The 22363-nt window shown below is 46.8% G+C and overlaps 2 protein-coding genes across 3 annotated transcripts; one reads left to right on the forward strand and one right to left on the reverse strand.

Moving 5' to 3' along the window:
- Positions 1-798: 798 nt before the first annotated feature.
- Positions 799-2138, forward strand: BOLA1 (bolA family member 1). The gene is made up of 2 exons (XM_003769945.4): positions 799-914; positions 1605-2138. Exon 2 carries the CDS (start codon positions 1608-1610, stop codon positions 2031-2033), a length of 426 nt encoding a protein of 141 aa, XP_003769993.1. The 5' UTR covers positions 799-914; positions 1605-1607; the 3' UTR covers positions 2034-2138.
- Positions 2139-5890: 3752 nt separating this feature from the next.
- On the reverse strand, positions 5891-22274 carry SV2A (synaptic vesicle glycoprotein 2A). Of its 2 annotated transcripts, XM_031967434.1 has the most exons (13): positions 22133-22274; positions 17440-18464; positions 16356-16536; positions 15699-15850; positions 15335-15468; positions 12253-12342; positions 11810-11920; positions 11555-11643; positions 10553-10717; positions 9989-10122; positions 9117-9323; positions 8251-8410; positions 7654-7837 (listed from the first exon to the last, which is right to left on the reverse strand). In XM_031967434.1, exons 2-13 carry the CDS (start codon positions 18059-18061, stop codon positions 7654-7656), a joined length of 2229 nt encoding a protein of 742 aa, XP_031823294.1. In that variant the 5' UTR covers positions 18062-18464; positions 22133-22274. The 2 variants fall into 2 exon arrangements, with proteins under 2 accessions (XP_023359350.1, XP_031823294.1); XM_023503582.2 differs by lacking the exon at positions 22133-22274 and having other exon boundaries at positions 5891-7837; positions 17440-18061.
- Between the last annotated feature and the right edge of the window lie 89 nt (positions 22275-22363).

Raw genomic sequence — 22363 nt, forward strand, 5'->3', positions numbered from 1 at the left:
GTAATGCCGGAGAAACAGACAAGATAGAGATTTGAGAGTTTTTAACATTTTATTTAAAAGGGAGGGATTGTGCTGGGGGAATGCTGCCCCCAGGGCTGATGTCCAAAGCATCCAGCCCCCAATGTGAGTTCTCAATGACATTTATATGCAGGTGGCTCAGCTACAAGGGTAGACGGAAGCAGGGGCGGAGTCGGAGCACTGGGAGCGGGACTATCAATCCGATTCGGACAGGGTTGGGGTGGACATTCTGATAAATTGGGATGACAGAATGGGGAAAGGCACCGGATATTCCGATAAATTGGGATGGGGAGAGGCACCGGACATTCTGATGATGTCTAAGATAGTTCTTTCTCCTTATCTGGATCATCACGATTAGGAGGGAGGGGTGGTGTTGCAGGATTGAGCAGAACAATTAGACGCTGAGGCACAACAATTCAGGGAAACCGAGGCAGGACAATTTAGGGAAACTGAATCAGGGCAATAAAAGGGAACTGTGACGCAGCAGCTTGAATGGAAAGTGAGATGGTATGAACATAAGATTTCTGTCACTGCTATTTTCTGTCTCTGGTTGATGAATCGAGAGTGTAGGCAAACAGTTCAATGGAATACATAGTAAACGGTTCTCTTTCATGTCCTCTCTTTCCCACAGTGCCTCTGGGTTGACCTGCATTGCGTAATGCAGGCGCAACATAAATTCCAAGAAACTACAACTCCTATGAGCGCTAGGGAAGCGGGCTACGCGGCATCTCGAAAATTGGGTACTTACGCCGTCGCCTGCTCGCCAATGAGGGACTAAGGACTCCATTTCCCGGCACGTCTTGCGAAGCCGAGACTCCAATTACCGGTGCGTCTTCCGCGATGGAGCGAGTGTAACGAATCCCGGAGTGGCGCCAGCGGCTGACCTCTAGGGACAGGTACAGAGGGGGGGAGGTATCGGGGGGCGTGGGCTCAGATGTCAATCCCTGAAGTATGGGCCCCCCCAACTCTTCCTTATTTATCGCCCCTCCCGCCCCCGCCATTAGAAAACAGCAGAAAATAGAAAGTTCGGCTTGGCTGCCCGGCGCTTAGCTGCGCACATAATAAACGATTGATTTTATTTATGTATCATTCGTTCATTCATTCATTCTATCAGTCCTTCCGTTTGCAGCAGCTACCCTCTTTAAAACAAGCACCTCCTCCTGGGTTCCCCCACCCCCACTCCGCCCCCTCCCATCCCTTTTCTCTACCTGGGTTCCATCCCCCCCCTTTCCTACTCAGCCCTAGTCCGGTCCATTATCTTTACCCTCCCTCCCGCCCCCGCCTTCATTACCAGCACCATCCCCAGCCTCCGGCGTTTGCTACGATCTAGGAGCCCGCTTCCAGCCCCCCCCTGAGCTCTTTGTAACCTCCTCCCTCGACGTCACAGAAGGATAGGGTGGGATCTCCTCGCTCTCGCCTCCCAGCCCGGCACAATGTGGGTGGGCTGCCTGAAGGAGGGGGGGTTGGTTGCTTGGACTGGGGAATGGGGTAGGGGTGAAGTCAAGGTCGTATGGGGGGGTCTCCAAGCCTCATTTGTCCCTTCCTCCCTCCTCCCTACCTCTCCCCTTCCCCTATCCTTCCTGTAGCTGATGCTGAGTGTGCTGTCAATCCGACTTGTGGCCCCCCGGGCCATGTCCGGCTGCGTCCATCTGTCCGGAGGCTGCGTAAAGAGGGCCGGAATGGAGGGCCCTGTGGAAGCTGCGATAAGAGCAAAGCTGGAGCAGGCCTTGAGCCCGGAGGTGCTGGAGCTTCGAAATGAGAGCAGTGGTCACGCTGTGCCCCCTGGCAGCGAGACCCATTTCCGAGTGGCCGTGGTGAGCTCCCGTTTCGAAGGACTAAGCTCCCTGCAGCGCCATCGACTGGTCCATGCTGCCCTGGCCGAAGAACTTGCAGGACCTGTCCATGCCCTGGCTATCCAAGCTCGGACCCCTGCCCAATGGAGAGATAACCCCCAAATAGAAATCAGCCCTTCCTGCCTGGGTGGGAGTAAGAAAGACCTCCATGGTGTCTCCTGAAAGCTTGCCGAAGAGGGGGGAACACATGTATTTTAGATTTGTGGGAGGAGTTACTGACCTCGATTGGGGCCTGCCCTCCCAAAATAAAAATGTGATTGTGTCTGACAGTGTCTTTATGATTGTGAAATTGAGCCGAGAAAGGACAGTGGGTCCCACAGCGCAGGCACACTAAGGGCAAAAGCCACATTGTATCCCTGTGGGGGGGAAGGGGAGGGGGGACGGAATTCTCTTGATACTACCAACTCCCTCTGCTCCGAGCAGTTGAGACCCTGATTGATTCATTTGAAGCCCTGCTCTATGCCTTGTAACAAGGAATGATGGCTGACATTGATATAAAAATTAAATATTTTACATATTGATTTGGAACCTCATAATAATCCTACAAAGTAGTCATAACATATATTATACCCATTTTACTGACAGAACAGGGTCACAGAAGTAAAATGACTGGGCACTAAGCGTAGAAAACCCTATCAAATCAACAAACATTTATTAAGTGCCTCCTCTGTGCCCTGCACTGGCGACTAGGTGGCGCCAGTGCTTAGAGTCAAGAAGACCTAAATTCTAATCTTTGTGACCATGGGCAAGTCACTGAATCTGTCTTCAGTTTCCTTCACTGTAAAATAGAGGTAATAATAGCACCTCCCTCTTGTTGTGAGGATTCAGTGGGATGATGTTTGTAAAGCACTTAGCACAGTGCCTGGCACACAGTAGGCATGATATAAATGCTAGTTATCACTTTGCTAAATGCTGGGTATACAAAGAAAGGACAAAAATAGTCCTTTCCCTCAGGGAGATCACAAGCTAATGGGAGAGACAACGTGCAAATTACTATGTACAAATAAGATATAGGGAGGGAAAAGGAGATAATTTCAGAGGCAAGACACTAACATCAAGGGGAACAGAGAAAGACTTCTTAAAGAAAGGATTTTAGTTGAGATTTGAAGGAAGCCAGTAGGTGAGGAGAGGGAGCATTCCAGACATGGAGGACAGCTTGTAAAAATGCAAGGAGTCTAGATTTGGGTGGGTGTCCACTCCACTGGAGTGGAGGGACATAGGGTAGGAGACATCAGACTGGAAAGGTAGGAAGGGGCAAGTATATGAAGGACTTTAAAAGTCAAACTGGAAATTTTATATTTAGTCCTGGATGCAACCAGGAGCCACTGAAATTTATTAAATAGGAAAGGGTCACGGTCAGAACCATATTGGAGGACCATCACTGTCCTGAATGTGGCACAGGAGAAATGAGGCAGGAAGATTAAAGACGAAATCTGCAGCAGGGCAGTCAGGAGGTGTAGAAGAAAATTATTACAAAGGTAGAATCAACAAGACAATGATAGATTGCATGTGGGGTATGAAAATGCTGCCATCCTAAATATTTAGGAGAGTGATGGTGCTCTCAACAGTAATAAAGTTAGGGAGAGGATTTGGAGGGAAAAGATAATGAACAAGCATCATGTTGAGTTGAAGATATCTGGAATATCAAGTTCAAGATATTCAATGGGTTATTAGAGATTCAAGAATGGAGGTCAGAAGACAGATTAGGACTGAATAGAACTGAGAATAATATAAAGGGAACTGATGAAATCACCAAGGGAAATAGTATAGAGGGAATAGAAAAAAACAGCTCAAGGCAGAACCTTTCTGGACCACCTATGGTTAGCAGGTACAACCTTGAAGAAAGTCCAGCAAAGGAAGCCAAGAAACATCAATTTAACCAATGGGAAAGAGATTCAGGAAAGAATGTTACAAAGACCTTTGAAGAAAATGTGATTGATAGTATCAAAAGCTGCAGAGATAAAATTGAATATGTATTCATAAGAAGCTATTAGATTTGGCAATGAAGAGATCGTTGGTAACTTTAGAGAGAGCAATTGAATTTAAAAGGCATCTGAAGCCAGACTATAAGAATGTTAAGAAAGGAAGGTAAGTAAGTAAAGATATTGATTGTAGATGGCCTTCTCTAAGAGCTTAATTTTCACAAGGAGAAATATGGAGTGATAGAGGGGATGAGAAAATCATTTGATACAGGAAACATGGATAGGTTTGTAGAGAAGCAGCCAGTATGATGGGGAGAGCATAAGGATAAGTGAAAGAGGGAATGATAGCAGGTACAATTTTTCTGGAGAAGATAGGATAGAATGAAATAACTGTATGTAAAAGGGTTCCTTGCCTGTTTGGCAAGGAATAGGGCAAGGTTGAAACCCAGATTTAATTTTCCAGAAATTGGAGAAGACAGGACATGGTATAAGGTATAGTGGAAAGAGGACTAGATTTGGAAGATTCAAATCTTGGAGCTTCGATTTAACTGGCTGATGATCTTGAGCAAATGATGTGATAACTTAGGTTTCCAAGTCATTAAAATGACTAGGATGGTGGAAGGGGAGGGAAGGAAGGAGAGAAAAAGAGGTGGATTGTTACCTATGGGCCTTTCTATTTCTGAATTTTATAAGATCATTTGACAAGGTCATAATAAATATAACTAGGAAATAGTTTGGTTTAATGAAAAGAATGTAAGTCTAGGAGTTGAGAAACATTTCTTTTCAGTCCCTTTATCTGACAATAACCAGATTTATGACCTTATGTTACATTATCCTTCTGGATCCCAGTTTTCCCACCTGTCATATGGAGGCAATTGTAAAATTGTAAAGATGTAGTTCATTGTTAAATATCCATCTTGGAAGCTTTCTTTTCTTTATTCATACATTCATTGAGGACATTTTCATGTAGAGATAATGAATAAAGATTTTATATAATTGGCATAGAGATTGATAGTTATTAATAGCTTTAAAAAAAATAAAGTCTGAAAATTTTCCATATTTTTGGTTCTTCCCATCCTGTCATAAAATAAAGAATACAACAGTCTCCAAGGAATTATATATAAATCACAGAGGGCAATAGAGAGGCACATGGTTATTGCAGTTGGGCTCCAACATATAACCAATGAGGAATTTCAAAGAATAGTAAGAAATGCCAAGAAAATCTATGATATGAAGAAAAGAGGAGCTGGCTTATGTGGTGAGGGTGAGATGGCACAGTAGAGAGCCAGAGTGTTCCATTAGTATCCTAGAGACATCAGGAAAATTGAGGAAAGTCTCCAGCATTTTGGGTAGTCCCCCATGGTGAACTTATGGGAGGAAGGGGACAAGAGTTCAGGAAGAAGAGACGTGGGTGGATTGAGGTCTCCATCATTGGAAGGAGCTTCCAAGTCAAAGGATATTTGAGTATTTTAGCATCAAGAAAGTATAAGATCCTTGAAGGACCCTGAAGGATCTTATGTTGTAGAGAGACAGCATGTACATATAAGAACATATAAATAAATACAAGGAAATCCGGATGAGAGAGAAAGGCACTAATAACTGGGGGATGAGAAAAGGTCTTCCTTCATAAAAAAGTGACATTTAAGTTTGAGGGAAACAGGGATTATTCTAATCAATCCTTTGGTCAGTAAAAAGCCTATGTAAGAAGATGGGAGAGAGCATAAGACAGATAAAATATATGTAAAATAGATTGGAGACCAGGAGATCAGTTAGGAAATTATTGCAAGAATCCAGGAGAAAGGTAGACTTGCACTGAGGTTCTGACCAGTTAGAATACAAAGGCAAGAATTTAAGAGATAGTAAAAAGAAAGGAAAAACAGGACTTTATACCTGAATGTTCTGAATGTTCTACCTGAAAGGTATTCTAAAGCTTCCAGCTGAATATGGAAGAATGTGGGGGACCATCCACTATCATAGAACAGTCCCAAGAATATGGGAAAATCCATTTTTAATTACACACACAAAAAGAGAGAGAGAAGACAAAGACAGGAGGACTAACAGATAGGGATTTGGATAGAAGAAATAAAGGAGCAGCACTTTCAGTTTTAAGGATTTTTTAAAATTTTATTTTTCTCTTATTTTCATTTCATTTTTTTCACATCGACTGGAAGGGAGGGGCATTCCCAGGAGGGTGGGAAGATGGACGGCCCCTCCTGGGGTGGAGGGGAAGGAGTTGCATCCAGCAGGGTGGAGTGACAGAGCTGTGGCTCATAACACATGGCACCAGAAGGGAAAGGGTGGTCTGAGCACAGACACACAGAGTTCAACGGTCACCACCTGATCAGTGTTACAAAATGAGGGGAGTGACCACAGGGTTGAGGGGGGAGGACCAGACGCAATATGGCAGGAGGGGGAATTTGGATTTAACTTTTTGTTTTTCATACTTTTCCTCTTTTTCCTGTTTTTTTATTTAATTTTTTTATTTTTATTTTTTTTTACATTTTACAAACAGCTAAAAACTACAATACATCACAACTACAGTGGGGGGCACCAGAGAAAGACCACTCACACAGGGTAAGGAGCAGCTACAGTTTAAATGGCAGGGGCCATTTCACGAGGGAAGAGATTATAAGGGGGAACCGAGGCTCCCGGACTGGGGGCTGGAACCTCACCAAAGCTCCCAGCCTGGCTAGAGGGATTCAGGGAAAGGGACCCTGTCTTCCCACTCCGGGATCCTTGTGCTTTTAGGGCCGTCTGCTGGTTTGACCAAGTGCCAGGTCTCTTCGGCTTCCCCATGACTCCGAGAATGAGGCCCCTTTGGAGACAGTGGGTGCCTGTGCTGTTCTCTCTGTGCTATAGTGGGTAGGACCCCTACCTGCAGGGGAACCTGTGCTTCTCTAGGGGGAGAGAGAGGGGACGCTGTGCTAAGATCGTGTTTAACCGGGAGTCGTCCCCTCAGTTTCGGTATCTGCCCACCCAGCCCAGGTTACACTTCCTAGGTGTGACATAGGAAGGACAAGCAGGGAACCGTTGGTGAGGCCCTGTTAAAATTACCCTTGGCTTAAATTTCAAGACGATACAGCAACATCCCCCTCCCCACGACATACACACAGTACACACACATACACACACTCACCTGCTGAGCTGCCTCAGAACTGAATATAAATAAATAAAAATAAGAAATCAAACTTTATAAAACTCGGGATTCAAACTGGCATCCCGAATCGGAGGAGAGGGAGGGGAAGGCCAGGGGACTAAGGATTATTGCTACCCCTCCCAGCATCCACAGGGAGGTAGAGGAGGGCATCCTGCGACCTTCCCATTCGGAATTTCTCTCTCCCCAAGATCCCATATCTCCTATCTTCAGACCCCTGGCCTTCAGCCTCTTGCCTCCTCCCACCCCTGAAGAACACACAGAAGAGCCAAGGGGGAAAGAGATACCTCAGCCCCAGCTCTGCCCCGGCACCCCTTCTCCTGGATCTTAGCTCCCGGAAAGAACTGAGGTTCATTCGGGTTGAATAAGGGCCTTCTCTATAAGCCCTGAAGTAGGGGTAGGAACCTTAACCATCACATCAGGAAAGAATCTTGTGTACATTAAGGATATTGGAGGTAGGAAATGGAGCTTCTCCAGATCCTTGGGGAGAATTCTCTCCTCTGTAGCCCCTGCTCCGTGAGGACCACACACACACTCGCACACACTCACACACGTGCAGGCACACGCACAAACACACACACAGCTAAAACATCGAACACGGGGGGAGAGAAGGGGAACGGGGGTTCTCGGGGCCAGATGGAGGTGGATGGCGATGAAGGAGCTGTTGGTCTCACAGTGTGCTGCCCCCGGATCCTCCGGCTCTCCCTCACTGCAGCACCTGCCCCCGGGTCTCTGGAAGTTTCAGAGCAAGGGAACTGCCAAGGGCGAGGGCAGCTGAGGCAAAGAGGATGGGGGCGGCCTTCGTGACCCCCACAAAAGAGGTGAAGATGCTGATCCCCAGCACGGCTGCCAGCTTACACAGCGCATTCAGGAAGCCGAAGGCTGTGGTCCTGAGGAAGCAGGGAAACGGGGGTCAAAAGCAGACCAAACGGCCAAATGGGGCATAACAGAGAGGCTTAGTGAAATGTCCAAAGGCAAGGGGTGCAGAAAGAACCCACGAATATAATGTGGGGGAGACAGAAGGGAGGGTAGAGGTTGCAAATGGGGGTGGGAAGTAGGAGGAGACCCAGGAGATTAAAGAGACTGAAGGAAAGAAGACGCCCTAATGACGCTGGCTGTGGGAATCCTGGGAGTAGCAGCAAGAAAATACTGGAAAGAACATGGAGTATTTACCTCCATCCATCTTGCCTCTTAGAAGAAATAGTGATTTTCCTCCATTCAGCTCCCCAGACCCCACAGTCTCTCCCCACCTCGAACCCTTTAGTTCCTCCACTCCCTCTGTACTCCCAGCTCCCAGGCTCACCTCTTGTCTGAAGGGTAGAGCTCCACGGTCAGCACATCCAGCGCGTTCCAAGACGCGATGCTGACCCCCCCGAAGAGGCAGAGGAGAGCGATCATGGCAGACTCACTGTTCCCAAAGGACAGGAAGAAGCAGGAGATGCAGGACATCACACTGGAACCCGCTGGGGGGATACAGGGGAACAGGACATCAAGGTCGGGAGAATCACAGGTCCCAGCCCCAGCCACCATTTCCCACGCCTATTACAGCTCAGAATCAACTAGCCAACCATGTGGCCGGAACAGGGTATGATCCACAACATCACAAACCGGGGGATTTTCCTCCTCCTTCTCCTGATTACTTCGACCTCCTGCCAGAGGCTTCGATCCCGGGCTCCCACCACCCCTTTGGCGTTCTTTCACGGGTACAGATTGCTCCGCACAGTACCTGCGCCTAACAAGTTAGCCCCGAATGTCTGATGCCCAGGAAGTGGCACCGAGCAGAAGCAGAACCAGTGGGGCCATTTATGCAATCGGCCCCCAAATGAGTCCGGGAAAGGAGCAGGAATCTCAAATAAAAATGTTCTGACTCATTCCGCTCGGGGTGAGGGGAGGAAGGGAAGCAGGCATCCAGAAGCGCTAGGACACCTCAAGGATGCTGCCGGGGGGTCATACAGAGACAAGCCTGCTGGGGAGGGGGGCAGAAGGGCGGTGGGGAGGTCGTTTCCTTCTTTGGCTAATTATTCCTGCTAACTAGAAGCTAAACTCCAAGAGGTGAAAGTACCGCCGGTGACGCACTAAATCCCAATGCCCTGGGGCAAAGCCCCGTGGTCCTGTCCTAATTACTCAGCTGTCAAAGCTATTTTCTTCCCACCTCTCCTCCCCAATTACCCAACATCCGAAGTCGGCCAATCTTGTCCATGAGCAGAGCCGACACGATGTTCCCAGGGAGCACAGCCAACGTTCCCAGAAAGCTGACAAAGTAAACCATGTAGGCGCCTTCCCCGGTCCCAGTCACGTCCAGGGGGCAGCCCTCCTTGCTGTGCAAGAACGTGCTATTGATCAGCCGGCTGCCTACAAACTTGTACTCAAACAGGTCTGGAGGGCAGAAAAAAGAGCCCAAGGCTGAAGAGAAAGTGCTCTCTCTCTTTCCCTCTCCCTCTGTCTCTCTCTCTGTCTCTGTGTCTCTCTATGTGTGTCTCTGTGTCTCCTTCTTCTTTCCCTTCTTCCTTCTCTTCCTCTCTCACTCCCTTCCCCTTCCTCTCTCTCCCTATCTCTTTCTCTGTGTCTCTCTGTCTTTGTCTCTGTGTGTCTCTCTTCTTCTTTCCCTTCCTCCCTCTCTTTCTCTCTCACTCCCTTCCCCTTCCTCTCTCTCCCCTCTCTACTTCCTCCCTCACTCCTTTACTCTTTCTGTCTCTCTCCTTTCCTCTTTCTGTCTCTCTCCCTCCCTCTGTCTCTCTTTCTCTCCTTCCCTCCCCCCCCCCCCCCCCCCCCCCGGTCTGGCTTTCTCTGTGTGTGTGTGTCTTTGTCTCTGTTCCTGTCTCTCTGTCTCTGTTTTTCTTTCTCTCCCTCACTCTCTTCCTCTTTCTGTCTCTCTCTCCCTTTCCCTTCCCTTCCTCCCTCTCTCACTTTAGAAGGCAAAGTGAAAAGGATTAAAGGGAAGTAAGCAGTGTGCTGATGGTGAATCAGTGATCTGTAATGGCCAAAAGCTCCTTCCCCTCTCTCAACATCGCCCCCCTTGCTTTATCCCAAGCTAAAAGTACCTGTATTGTAGAATATCGTGTTGATAAATGTGCAGTTCCGGAAGAACGTGTTAGTGGACGTGACATCCTCGAAGTAACATTCCTCAAACAGCGAATCCTCAAAAGACACTGACTTCAGTCTCAGGCCAATAAACCTAGAAGGGCAAGGGACGGGACAACACAAGTCACAGCCTCAGTCTGTTTCCTTGCCCTTGACAGGAGGATACTAGAACCACCTGCAACACAAGACACTTGTGAGGTTCCAAAGCCACATCTCAGAAATTGTTTTGCAAACCTTAGAAAATTATATTATATAATATTAAAAATACCAGTCATTGTTATTATGGGAGAGAGGAGAAAGATGAAAGTTTTTTCTCTGTCACCCTCATATTCAGCTACACCCACACACTCCTGCTTCCCCCCTACCCTTGTGACCGTGGAAGACAGGAACCAGAGGTGTCTACACTGGAGTCTTCTCTACACTTCCCAGAGCCTGAGCTCTGCCGCCTGTGTGGAGATTCACTGGGAGCACAGAGGAACTGAGAGGAGGCCCTGGCAGAGGGGATGGGAGAAGCTCTCACGTACTTGTCATTGAAGTACTGGCCCCCTCGGTGAATCTGGTTCTCCAGAGTGAAGTTGAAGGTCACGTGCTCCACCCGCTCCCCTGCGAAGAGCCTGGTTCGGGCAGCATAGTCAGCTGCCTGGAGGTGTCGGATCATGTCCGGGAACCAGACGGTTAAGCCGTAGTAGCTAAGGAACAGAGTTTGGGGATGAAGTGAAAAGTGAAGAGCCGCCCTTAACCCAAGAGTCAGAGGTAACTGAGGAAAGGCGTCAGCCCATGAATGGGGCAGAACACAGACTGGTCAGCGTGTCAGCGTCAGAACAACACCTCCCCCCACTCTCCATCCCTCTGCACTGGCACCCCCACCCCTAAAAGACCTGAATGAGCTCTAGTTCCTCCTCACTGTTCCTCTTACAATCCCTGGCTTCCTGCAAGACTCACATCAAATACAATTTTCTGCCAGAAGGCTTTCAACGTCTAGCCAGCAGCTGATGCCCTTTCCTCTCCCTCTCCTCTGAGATTTCCTTCCATCTATTCTGTACCTATCTTAGGATCAAGAATTTGTGGCTGGAAGGAAAATTAGAGGTCATTATGTCTGAGTCTCATTTTACAGATGAGGCACAGAGGTTAAATGACTTACTCAGAATCTCAAAACTTGTATATATCCGAAACAGAATTTGAATCTGGGTCTTTCTGACACAAATATGTCAATTTATCTGCTGTACAGTATTGTCTTCCCCACTAAAATGTGAGCTCCTAAGCACTGTATCTGGCTTAAAGTACACACTTAATAAATGTTTGTTTCCCTTCTTATGTCTTTCCTTCCTTCCTTCCTTCCTTCCTTCCTTCCTTCCTTCCTTCCTTCCTTCCTTCTTTCCTTCCTTCCTTCTTTCCTTCCCAATGTTTAGCACAGTTCCTGGCACACAGCAAGCATTTGTAAATGTTTGTTGACTTTCAGCTCTTCCTCTGCTGTCCCCTTTCCCCAATAAGACACAAATATCTATCCAACCCCAACAGCCCCTCACCTAAATGACATGGTGAACCACACACCCATCATCATCAGAGTGATGCGCCGATATTCAGGGCTGAAACAGGAAAGGAAGTTCCCCCAAACCTAGAGGTGGAGGCAGATGGTCAAGGAGAGGAAGATGCACACCCTCCCCTCTACCCCATACAGTCACCTCTTCCCAGCCCTAATCTAGGAGTTCCCCAGACTCTATATCATTCTGTTCTCCTATCCAACCAGACACTTTTCTTCCCCTTCAAAACCTTCCTATTACCTGGCCCCCCAGGCTCATTGCCCGGACCCCCCAGCGCTGGTACCAGGTCCCTGTGTCTGACTGGATCTCAATCAATTCATCCTCCTGACGGATGGTCTTAATGTGGGTCACCTGGAGGAAAGAGACAGGTCCAGCTGTCACACAAGAGTCAAGGGGTCGGTTGCATGGGTTCCATTCCAGTGGAAGATCATGGGGCATGGAGGCAAGTTAGATATGGATAGAGACAGAGACAGTGACTGAGATAGCCAGAGAGAAATCTGACTCAGTGTGAGATAACTCCTGAGCACATGGAGAGGGTTGTGGGGAGGTTTGGGGAATAACCAGAAGTCTTGACCTACATGAAGGAAGGAGAAGGTTATTCATTCAGGACATTTGTGATTTCTGAGTCTGCACAGCCCCAAAGGGGAAGGAATCATACCCAGGATGGGGAGGAAGTAACTTACTGAGAACACTCTCTCAGGATGCCCCTTCGCTCTCATGTTGGTGTCATGAACTTGCTTCAGGACCATCCAGGCTTCATCATGTTTCCCATTCTGCAGCCACAGATACAGATGCAGGTTTAAACCTCCCAACCTCCTCAGATCACAGCTGCTTCTCTCACCCTCCCTCCCAACCATTGCCAGCCCTCACTCGCACCTAGATTAGTTTTCATCTGATTCCTCTTTTGAAATATAGACATTCATCTTCAGCCTAAAGGGCATGGGTTCAAATAATAGATGCTGCCAAGTACTTGCTGTGTGAATTGGGGCAAATCACATTTTGATTCTCTGATTCTCAAGTTTCTTCTTCTATAAAATGAGAAGATTGGACTAAAAAATATTTAAGGTCCCTTCTAGTTCTAAATTTATGGTCTATGGCATCTCAGAGACATACCACCACCTAACCCCACTACCATGCCTAACCCCTAATATACACACAAATCACACTTGAGTCTCCTGGGAATGGTGTTCAGAGGTCCAGAGCTTAAATAAAAGTACCTTAAATATTATCTTGTCCAATCCCATTATTTAACAGAGGAAGCATGTGGAACTCACGAAATAACTTGATCAAGGTCTCATTCACACACACACACACACACACACACACACAGCTAGAACTCAGGCTTCCTGACTCCCATTCCATGGCTCCTTCCACCGATGTGCTCTTGTCCAACTCAATAGGATCCAGATGGATACTAGAGTGGAAAGCAACAGAGGGACAACCCAAGGAGAGATTCTTAGTTGGTGACCTCAAAGCAAGATAAGGGAGAAATTTAGGAATAAGGAAAATGATGAAAGCTATTTAGTTGGATCAGGAGGTAAGGAGGGCATGGGATCAGAGATCTGAGATCTGGAACTGAAAAGTCATCACCTCTTCATTTTGATCACCACAGGATATTGGAGGACAATGGCCCCTGGCAGGTAGGGAATCCCCAATGTTCCCTTGTCTCAAGAGCCTTTGGGACTCTCTTTGTGACTATTCACCTGTTCTTAAAAGAGGAGGAGGAGGAGGAGTAGTCTCAAGAAAGTAGGACAGGAAAGAAAGGAAGGAAACTAGCACACGCAGGCTGAGAAACTGATGTGGAGTTGATGTGAGTATAATCTCAGAGGAATAAAAACTGAGATTCTAAGAGAAGGAACAATATCCTGATGAGACAGAGGTCACAAAGAGCAGATAATAAGTGATCTGAACTGTTCGCTTCTAGTGCTGAGAATAGAATTGGGGATGTCCCACTTTTTTGGCTTTTGCTTCTATTCATTTATTAGTTCTCTCAGAAAGAAGAGAAGTATTTATTAAGCACCTACTATGTACCAAATACTGTACTAATGCAAATTTTATCTTAGATGATCTTCACAATAACCCTAAGAGGCAGGTGATATTATTACACCATTTTACAATTGGAGAAACTGAAGCAGAGTCCTGTTGAGTAGCTTGTTCAGGGTCACACAGCTAATAAATGTCTAAAGCAAAAATTGAATTCAATTATTCCTGACTTCAAGCCCACAGATCTATTCAATCCAACTCCTTGGGTTTCTCTCTCAAGTGGAGAGGCTTTGTTATCAATCTTTATTTCTTAAATCTTGCTCTTCATTCACTATTGTTAGAAGAAAGAAAGAAAGAGAGGGAGGAAAGGAGGGAGAGGAAGGGAGAGAGGGAGGGAGGGGAAAAAGGAAGGAAGGAAGGAAGGAAGGAAGGAAGGAAGGAAGGAAGGAAGGAAGGAAGGAAGGAAGGAAAGAAGGAAGGAAGGAAGGAAGGAAGGAAAGAAGGAAGGAAGGAAGGAAGGAAGGAAAGAAGGAAGGAAGGAAGGAAGGAAGGAAGGAAGGAAGGAAGGAAGGAAGGAAGGAAGGAAGGAAGGAAGGAAGGAAGGAAGGAAAGAAAGAAAGAAAGAAAGAAAGAAAGAAAGAAAGAAAAAAAGAAGTGAGGGAGGGAGGGAGGAAGGAAGGAAGGAAGTGAGATAAAGAGGTTAACATTAGCATTTCTAATTTACATATTCCATTATAGAAAGTGAATGGTGAGATACACAGAACAGAGATTTTACAACTACTAGGACCTTCCCCATGTGGAAACTTGGGAGGAGGGGGGGGGAGAAAATTATTGATTTATTTTTACAAATAAGTCCTGAGCAATAAGAAAACAAAACAAAAACAAAAAATAAAGATCCAGATTCATTTTTAGGCAAACAAGTTAGCAGTCTTTTTCTTTGAAAAAGGCTATGAACAAGCTAAGAGCAAGTATTGCTAAAGTAACAGTCTCAAATAAATAATGTTTTCTCATTGGTTTTTTTTTTTTTTTTCCTCCCTAGTGTGTAAAAGGAAAACCAATTCCCTGAGAGGTAGAGCTGAGGAACTTGACTAGAGAGAAAGTCAGCCTGGAGGGAGGAACTGAGAGGAAAAATGTATTACTACCCACAAGAGGATAGGAGCAAGAAAGAGGGAGTACTCTAACAAGCTCTTTTTCCATCACCATAATAGGACCTTCTCTATACAGTGCTAGAGAGAGATGAGAAACTGAGTACCAAAAAAGTTAAATAATGTGGCCAAAAGCTGCCAGGTAGTTAGATGACAGAATTTGAGCCCAGATCCTAACTCAAGAGTTCCTGATATCCAGACCAAATGACCCTTAGGAGGAGAAATCATATGGCAAGGGAGGTAGAAACCATACCAGAAATACCAGAAAACCACTGAACTCGGGGTTTTTGAAGCCCAGGCTTCCTTAATGAAATTGTCCTGGCCATCACTTCAGAGTGAGTGCATGGAAGAATATATTAATAACATTAAAGACTTTTATACCATTCCCAAAATGCCACAAAGAGTAATGGCAAGAGGTAAAATTCCACCACACAGAGCAAAAGCCATTGGTGAAAGGGAGAGAGCCAAAATCAGAGATCAGGATCCAACTGAACTAGCTGTAAGTCATAAAAATCTCAAAGGAAAGTTAAAAAAAAAAAAAAAATCAACCAATGAATCAGTAGAAAAAAGGTAAAACCCAAACAGCTAGAAATCCCCACACAAAAGATTTCCCCTCCTAATTTTCATCACCACTTACCTCCAGGAAAAATCGGGGGCTCTCTGGCTGTGTGGTTAGGGCCCCAATGGCAAATACAGAAGGAAAGGCACACACGAGAACAAAAACCCGCCAGCTGTGGAACTGGTAAGCAGAACCCATTTGGAAACTCCATCCTGGAAAAAAAGAGAGAGAGAGATATCACTAGAAACCAGAAAGAAGCTCATCTAAAAGCTCCATTCCATTGGAAGAATACCCATTTTGGAGGGGGGAGATTCTGGGGCTTTTATTCTAATTGAAAATGAATATTCTAATCCTACCCAAATTAAAGGGAGTTTCTGCCTCAAGGGAGGGGAATTCAAAGGGGTATCTCCAAGAGGGGAAAGGTCCCTTGTGGGGTTCTCACCATAGTGAGGAATGATGGCCCAGGCCATGGCAGCTGCATACACACCACCAATCATCCAGAACATGCAGAGCCAACTCAAATGCTCCCCTCGCTTCTCTTGGGCCAGGAACTCAGAGAAATAGGAGAAGACAATAGGGATAGACCCCCCAATCCTGTAGGGAATTTCAGGGAAAAGGTTGTTGAAGAACAGATCAGGAATTAGATCCCCCAGGCCCATTCTCCCTACCTCCATTCCCCACCACCAAACCCATTTCCTAACTCCTCTCTTCTTCTAAAGATGGGAAAAAGAAACTTCTAAAATGAGGGGTTCTATAGGAAAGGAGGGAGCAGATGGAAAATCTTGAAGACTAAGAGAACAGTTGAGATGAGGACAGTTACTGGGTCACTGGAGTGACCAAGACGATGGGAAGTTCCAGGGTTTGAATGGGTTCCATATAGTTTGGAAAATTAGGAATCTGGGAGAAGGAGAAATCTTCTGGGTACTACATAAATCTCTAGTTTAGAGTGGCTTCCACCAGAAGGCATTTCTGAGGAAACTGAGGACATTAAAATAGTAATGTACATCTGGGAATGGAAACAGAAGTTGTAGGTGAGTATAAGGAATACTAGAAATGGGGAAAAGAAGGGAAGGAAGAAATCTTTGGCGTATATGCTCACCCAACCCCAGAGAGCAGGCGGCAAAGGAGGAAAGTGCCATAGCCCTGGACGAAGGACGAAAAAAACGCGAAGACACTGTTGACGGAGAGTGAGATGAGCAGACACTGTCGCCGACCCAGTCTATCAGCCAAACCCCCCCAGAGAAAGGCTCCAACCATCATACCCAGGTAGACAATGAGACCTGGAAGAAGGAACATAAGAGGGAAAGGATGGGAAGGTCACTCCAGCCAAATGAATACAAAATGAAGTGAAATTATTGCAGCATGAATCAAGGTTAAACCTGAGAAAAGACAGCTGCCTGGGATCTTATTCATCTCCAATAAATCTCTCAGTCAGGGAATTCCCATCTCCCCCATTAGATGTAACCTTTATTCCTTCCAACACCAATCTCGACCCCTTTCTTTCTTCATAATCTCTTTCCTTTCAAAGTCTGTGGAGCTCTCCTTAATCACCTCTGAGAGGGAGCCACAAGAGTCCTCCCCTGCCTAAACCTTTTGTCCTCAGACTGTTGGCAATTGGGTTATTACCAGGGTCCACCCAAGTATCAGTAGATTATAGCTTTCTCAGCTTTAGGACTCCGTCACCCCATCCCCCCACCTGGAACTGACAGCTGGGGGCAAGGTCAAATAGTCTCTCTCTCCCCCATCCAAGCAAAGAACTGGGATTCTAACCTCTCCCAGCAGGGCACAAAGGAAGCCTAGATGAACAGAACTGGCCTCCCATTGTGACAGAGATTAAATGCTAGGAAGATAAACCATTGGGGAATGGGAAGTCCTGAGAGGAGGAACACATAATCAAACTCATTACAAGCATACACTCCCAAGACCAGAAGTGGAACAGGTCTCTTTCCCTTGCTCTTTGCAAGCCCTGGTCCGAATCCTTAGGGGAGGACCACAAGGTTCCCAAACCTTGGTTGGGAATTTGGAAAAAGGAGAAGGAGCTGGAGGAAGGCCCTATTGTCCTCTGAGGGGTTGGTCAGTGCCCTATAGTGTTTCTATGGTCAGAGTGGAAATGGAATAGGGGACTACCAAGGAGGTAAGGGGTGAGAGGTGGAAAAGGAACAGGAAAGGCTTTGGTTTCTCACCTAGCATGCCCTTGTTGGAGTCGGACAAGCACATGTCCTTTTCAGCACTGGGCAGCACAAACCCCACCACGAACACTTCGACCCCATCAGCCATAAGTGCCAGACCCAGCACAAAATAGAGGGTCCATTGGAACCGGCCATGGCCACACTCCCGCAAGATGGTTTCATATTGCTGGGCCAGCTCTTCCCTCTCCTTCCGTCGCTGAGCTTCCCCTCCAATTCCAGGGCCTTCTCCATCACCCAGGCCTCCCCTCACCCCAGCCAGGGGAGCCCCATCTGCCAACCGCTCTCCCTTTCCTCCTGATTCCCCCCGGGGGATTCCCTGATATTCCCCCTCATAGATCTCTTCATCTTCATCGTGGCCCTCAGTAGCATCACTGGATGCACCCCCTTCTTCGTCATCTTCCCTAACTCCATCCCCACGGTAATAACCGTCAGCTGGGGCAGGGTAGTCATCATCATCATCCTCCTCCTCAAATCGGGCATAGGACCTCCTGGAATATTCATCCTGAACTCTGTCAAGGCCTTTAACCACTTTCTTGGTTGCATGCTTCTTGACCTCTTTTGCAATATCTTTAGCCCCACGGATGAAGGCTGTCCGATCTCGGAAGCCTTCATCCATGGCAGTGACTGAAGTCTTTGGACACCCCTTAGGGGTCCCCCCTTGGCTTTCTCTCTCCCCCTGTCTTGTCCTTTAAGAAACCTCTAGATTTTAGAAGACCCCCTAGTAAATACACTTTACCCCAGGTAAAGTACATTCAAAGAGCTTTGGAAATAGAATGAAAGAGGATGTAGGACCAGAAAGGGGCATGTATTAAAGGGGTAAGGAGGAAGAGAGGAAGGTTTTGATGGTATTTGGGAGAAAACATAAACCTACAACCTGTTCAACATAGTCAAATAATAGGGAATTGGGGAGAGAGAAAGGAAAGGAAAGGAGAATCGGGTTGGCTGGAGCTGAGTTGGAATGTTCAGGCTAACAAAGGGAGAGCAGTCACAGGTCTCTGTAAGGAACTCTGTAGGTTGTCCTGGAAGAGAAAGGAAAAGAGAAAGAAAAAGAAAATAAAATGAGAACCAGAAAGAAGCCAAACAGTATTCAATGTAGTCCCTTTCCCATCCCAATCCCTACTATGCCCAACCCAAGTTTCAAAATGGCACCAGAGTGCTAGCATGGTTGAACCAGAGAGGAGAGAAGACTCAGGGTCATCTCTTCCCTTCCAGTAATTAGCACCTTCTCACCTTAGCTTTGGAGAACAGGTCCCATCTCTACACAGAATCTGTCTAGAATTCTGTTCCATCAGTTTATCCTACCCCTTTCCCTTTCCCTTTAAGCTCAGAAACCCCACCTGCCCTAAAAAGAACTAGACAAAAGGAGATTGGGGGAGGAACTCCAAAGACATATTAACATTGTTGTCTAACTTCCTTCAACTCGACACCTTCTTTCTATTTTATTTTATTTTTTGGTCCAATAGTTAAAAGGGTGTGTTTAGCCCTCTGGTCTGGTCACCTTGGTTTTCAAACTAATTTATAATAGAAGAGTGTGATGAGGCAGTTTTGGAAGATGGGGTTCCCACATCCTGCCCATCATCACACTTCTAAGGTCTAAGTCCCACAAGGACAATATCTCCATTTTCTTAGACTGTAATACATTCCTCGTGCCTCTCCATCTGTGTCACAGACAGAATACCATCAAGGTCAGGAAGTCCTGGGCTCATGGACGGGGCTAGACCTTGGATACCATTGAGTCCAAATGCCTTCATTTTACACATGACAGGATTGAGACCCAGTGAATTTAAGGAACTTGCTTAAATCATGCCCTTCAATTCAATCCTCAGGTCTCTGACTCCAAAGTCAGACCTCTTTCTACAGTATCTCCCCCTCCTGTGGTGGAACTTACAGAGATTGACATAACCAGCTCAACCAGAGCAAAGATTCACATTCTACCAGAAACAGAAACAAATAAGGGCCATCTCTGGGCACAACCAAAGTGGGAGGAAATATTGGCTAGGTTGAAGGATGAAAGAAAAAGGAAGTGGCTTATGGACTAAGGGACATACGAGGGTGCTGTGACTGTGTCTTCCCAAGGGCTCCAAGATTCCCTGGAATGTGACCAACATACACTGCCCATTCATGGCCCATTGTCTTGACCAGGGAAGCAAGTAAAGAATAAAAACTAAGATTTGAGTGGGAGACAGGCCTGGAAAAGTGCTACCACTTCCCTCCAGGGGCCAATAGCTGGATCCTCTTTCTCTGGTTGGGGTGGAGAGGAGCATCTTCTTTTCAAACATACTTACTTCCAGACTCCGCCTTCACTTGAGAGGTCTTAGGTCTTCTTCCCAATCTATTCCTAGGAAATCTTCCTCCACCATCCCCCCCCACCCCCCCCAGGACTTCCCCTCCTAATCCCCACTTAATCCTTTTTGTCCCTCCTCCCTGGGGTTGGGGGAAAGGACTTCAGGGATACTGCATTGCGTCAAAGATTGATGGAGACTATGGGGAGGATGTGGACTCCCCCAAAATAAAGTTCAAGGAAAAGATCATCGACGTCCACCGGTATGCTCCTATTGGGTGTGTGTAAAGTCTTATTAGAGGAGATTCCTTATATTAATAGCTGTAGGTTAAGTTGGGGAAACTGAGGATACCCCCAGATAGGAGTTTGGGAAATAGAGATAGAAAGAACAAAAATCAGAGCCTAGGTTACTCAGGCTGTATCTAAAACCATGATTAGCTTGACCAAGACTAATGATCCCTTTAATGGAAAGAGGACCAGTTTTGGAGTCAAAAGGCCTCAGTTTCAATCCTGTCTCTGCTACTTACTTACCTGTGTGACCTTGTACTACCTCTGTGGGACTCAGTTCATCATTTAAAGAAAGAGTGGGATTAGATAGCTTCTAAGGTCCCTTCCAGTCCTAAATCTATATTTCTGTCATTTTTTTCAGTAACAGAGAACATGAACACACACACACACACACACACACACACACACACATTCCTTATCCCTCAAGAACTGAAGAATTGTATTCAAGTTATCCCCTCCCCAATCCAAAATGGACCTCCCAAGAGTCCTGCAGGAGGATCTGCCTGAGGCCATACCCTGAGCTTGTCCCTCCATTTGCCCCAGGGATATGGAGGTCGCTCTCCACAGCATTGGAGCAGCTCATCCTTCTCCTCCTTCTCCAGGTAATAGAGTCACACGGGTCAGATGAGGGAGAAGAGGAGTCAGAGATTCCAAGAGCTGGCTAAGGCTAGGGGAAATAATGCTATTTTTAGCTTCAGTCTCAGTGAAGTGTATAGAGACAGGGGGCTAGAGAAAAGGAAGAACCTAGAAGGGTGTAGTATGGAGACAGTCTGGTTATAAATACTGTTAGACCCTAAAAACTGGGATTCTGTAGAGCAAGTGTGTGGAGGGAATCAGGTGTTTTTAGTTTCCTTAAGCTAACTGTGGTTGGGAGATTTGGGGTATAGGAGGACCCCAATACCTCAAAAGCCCTCAGATATGAGACACAATTCATCTTTTCCCCTCCATCTCCCATCACAAGTGACAAGGTCATTGGTAAACTGAATACCTCCAAATCCCCACCCTCCTGAGGATGTTACAGGAGGATTGTCCTAGAGCTTCCTACCTCTTTTTCCAGAAGCATAAGCAGAATCTCAGCCCCCACCCTCAAGGATATGCAGAACTGTGCTAACATCTCCCTCCTTCCCTGCACCCCCTCCCCATTTCATTCCAAGCTTGTGCGTGAGGGAAAGGGCCACTGCTGTGAAGATAAAATGGAGGTGACAGCTGAGACTGTAAGGGAAGGAATATGGAGAGACAGGAATTCAAAGACAGGCAGACAGGACACAGGGACAGAGGCCTTCATCAAGACTATTTTTCATATGTCCCCTTCCCCCTCTTTTCCTGATCTAGAGGGCAACAGGGCATCAAGAATTAACCATTTTTTTTTCTAAGCCCCTTTTCCATCTCCCACTCCCCCAAGCCTTCATGCTAGACTAATGTCCATTATCACCTTCCCCCCCCCCACCCCCCAACATTTGGCGCCTTTATCAACTGCCCATATCTCCAGGTATCAATCCTCATAGTCTTATTCCTGGCTATTTACCATTCTCCCCACATGCAAACTCCCCACAATCTGCCCCTCCAAACCTCCCAAATCTCCTACCAGATACAATGTTCTTATTCTGTTTTCATCATTCTGCATCTAGCCCCTTCCCACTCCCAACCTATTTACCTCAAGCTTCAGACGTTAAAAAGGAGGTATAATCTACCCCCTACCCCCCCCCCCCTTGGCAAGGTCATTTATCCACGGTCCTGATGTAGGAGAGACTGGGGAGGGAAAGACGAGGTGAGGTTAGATTTGGGGCTTGGGGATTTGGACGGTGATATAATTCAGAGGATTCCCCAAACGCCCCCCTCGTTCCGAGGTGGGGGGAGGGGGAGAGAGAGAGAGAGAGAGAGAGAGAGAGAGAGAGAGAGAGAGCGCATCTTAGTGGAAATAAATATCCATCCCCTACAAAAACTCCTGATGAAAGATGAGGACCCCCCCACCTCAAAAAAAAAAAAAAAAAAAGGCAGTGGAGCATAAAATGATTCCAATTTGAATGGAGAAGAGGATGCTTCAGATGAGGGATTGAATGGGGATGGGAGGAGAGAAGGGAGCCGGAAAAGAAGGGATGAAGGGTCGGGGGGTCTCACCTGGGAAGGGTCCCCGCGGCAATGAAGCAGGGAGGAGGATGTCGGGGCCGCTGGGAGGAGGCAGCGGCAGCTGCTGCTCTGGGTATCAAGGGAAGCGGCAATGCAGACCTGCCCCCCCACTCACACCCCAGCTCCGCCTCCCCCCCCCCCCAACTCGCGCAGCCGAACATCGGGAGAGACCATTGGGGGGAGGGGGAGGTTGAGGAGACTAGATGGAAAGGAAAGTACCGA

This window comes from Sarcophilus harrisii, chromosome 4 (genome assembly GCF_902635505.1).
Source record: "Sarcophilus harrisii chromosome 4, mSarHar1.11, whole genome shotgun sequence".
Lineage (NCBI taxonomy): Eukaryota > Metazoa > Chordata > Mammalia > Dasyuromorphia > Dasyuridae > Sarcophilus > Sarcophilus harrisii.

Excerpts from the sequence above, each read along its gene's own strand:
- BOLA1 (XM_003769945.4), top strand. The coding sequence starts at position 1,608 with ATGCTGAGTGTGCTGTCAATCCGACTTGTGGCCCCCCGGGCCATGTCC.
- SV2A (XM_023503582.2), bottom strand. The coding sequence starts at position 18,061 with ATGGATGAAGGCTTCCGAGATCGGACAGCCTTCATCCGTGGGGCTAAA. Across the intron at positions 9,324-9,988 it reads CACGATATTCTACAATACAG|ACCTGTTTGAGTACAAGTTT; the intron begins GTACTTTTAGCT and ends TCTGCCCTCCAG. Across the intron at positions 7,838-8,250 it reads CTCTACCCTTCAGACAAGAG|GACCACAGCCTTCGGCTTCC; the intron begins GTGAGCCTGGGA and ends CTGCTTCCTCAG.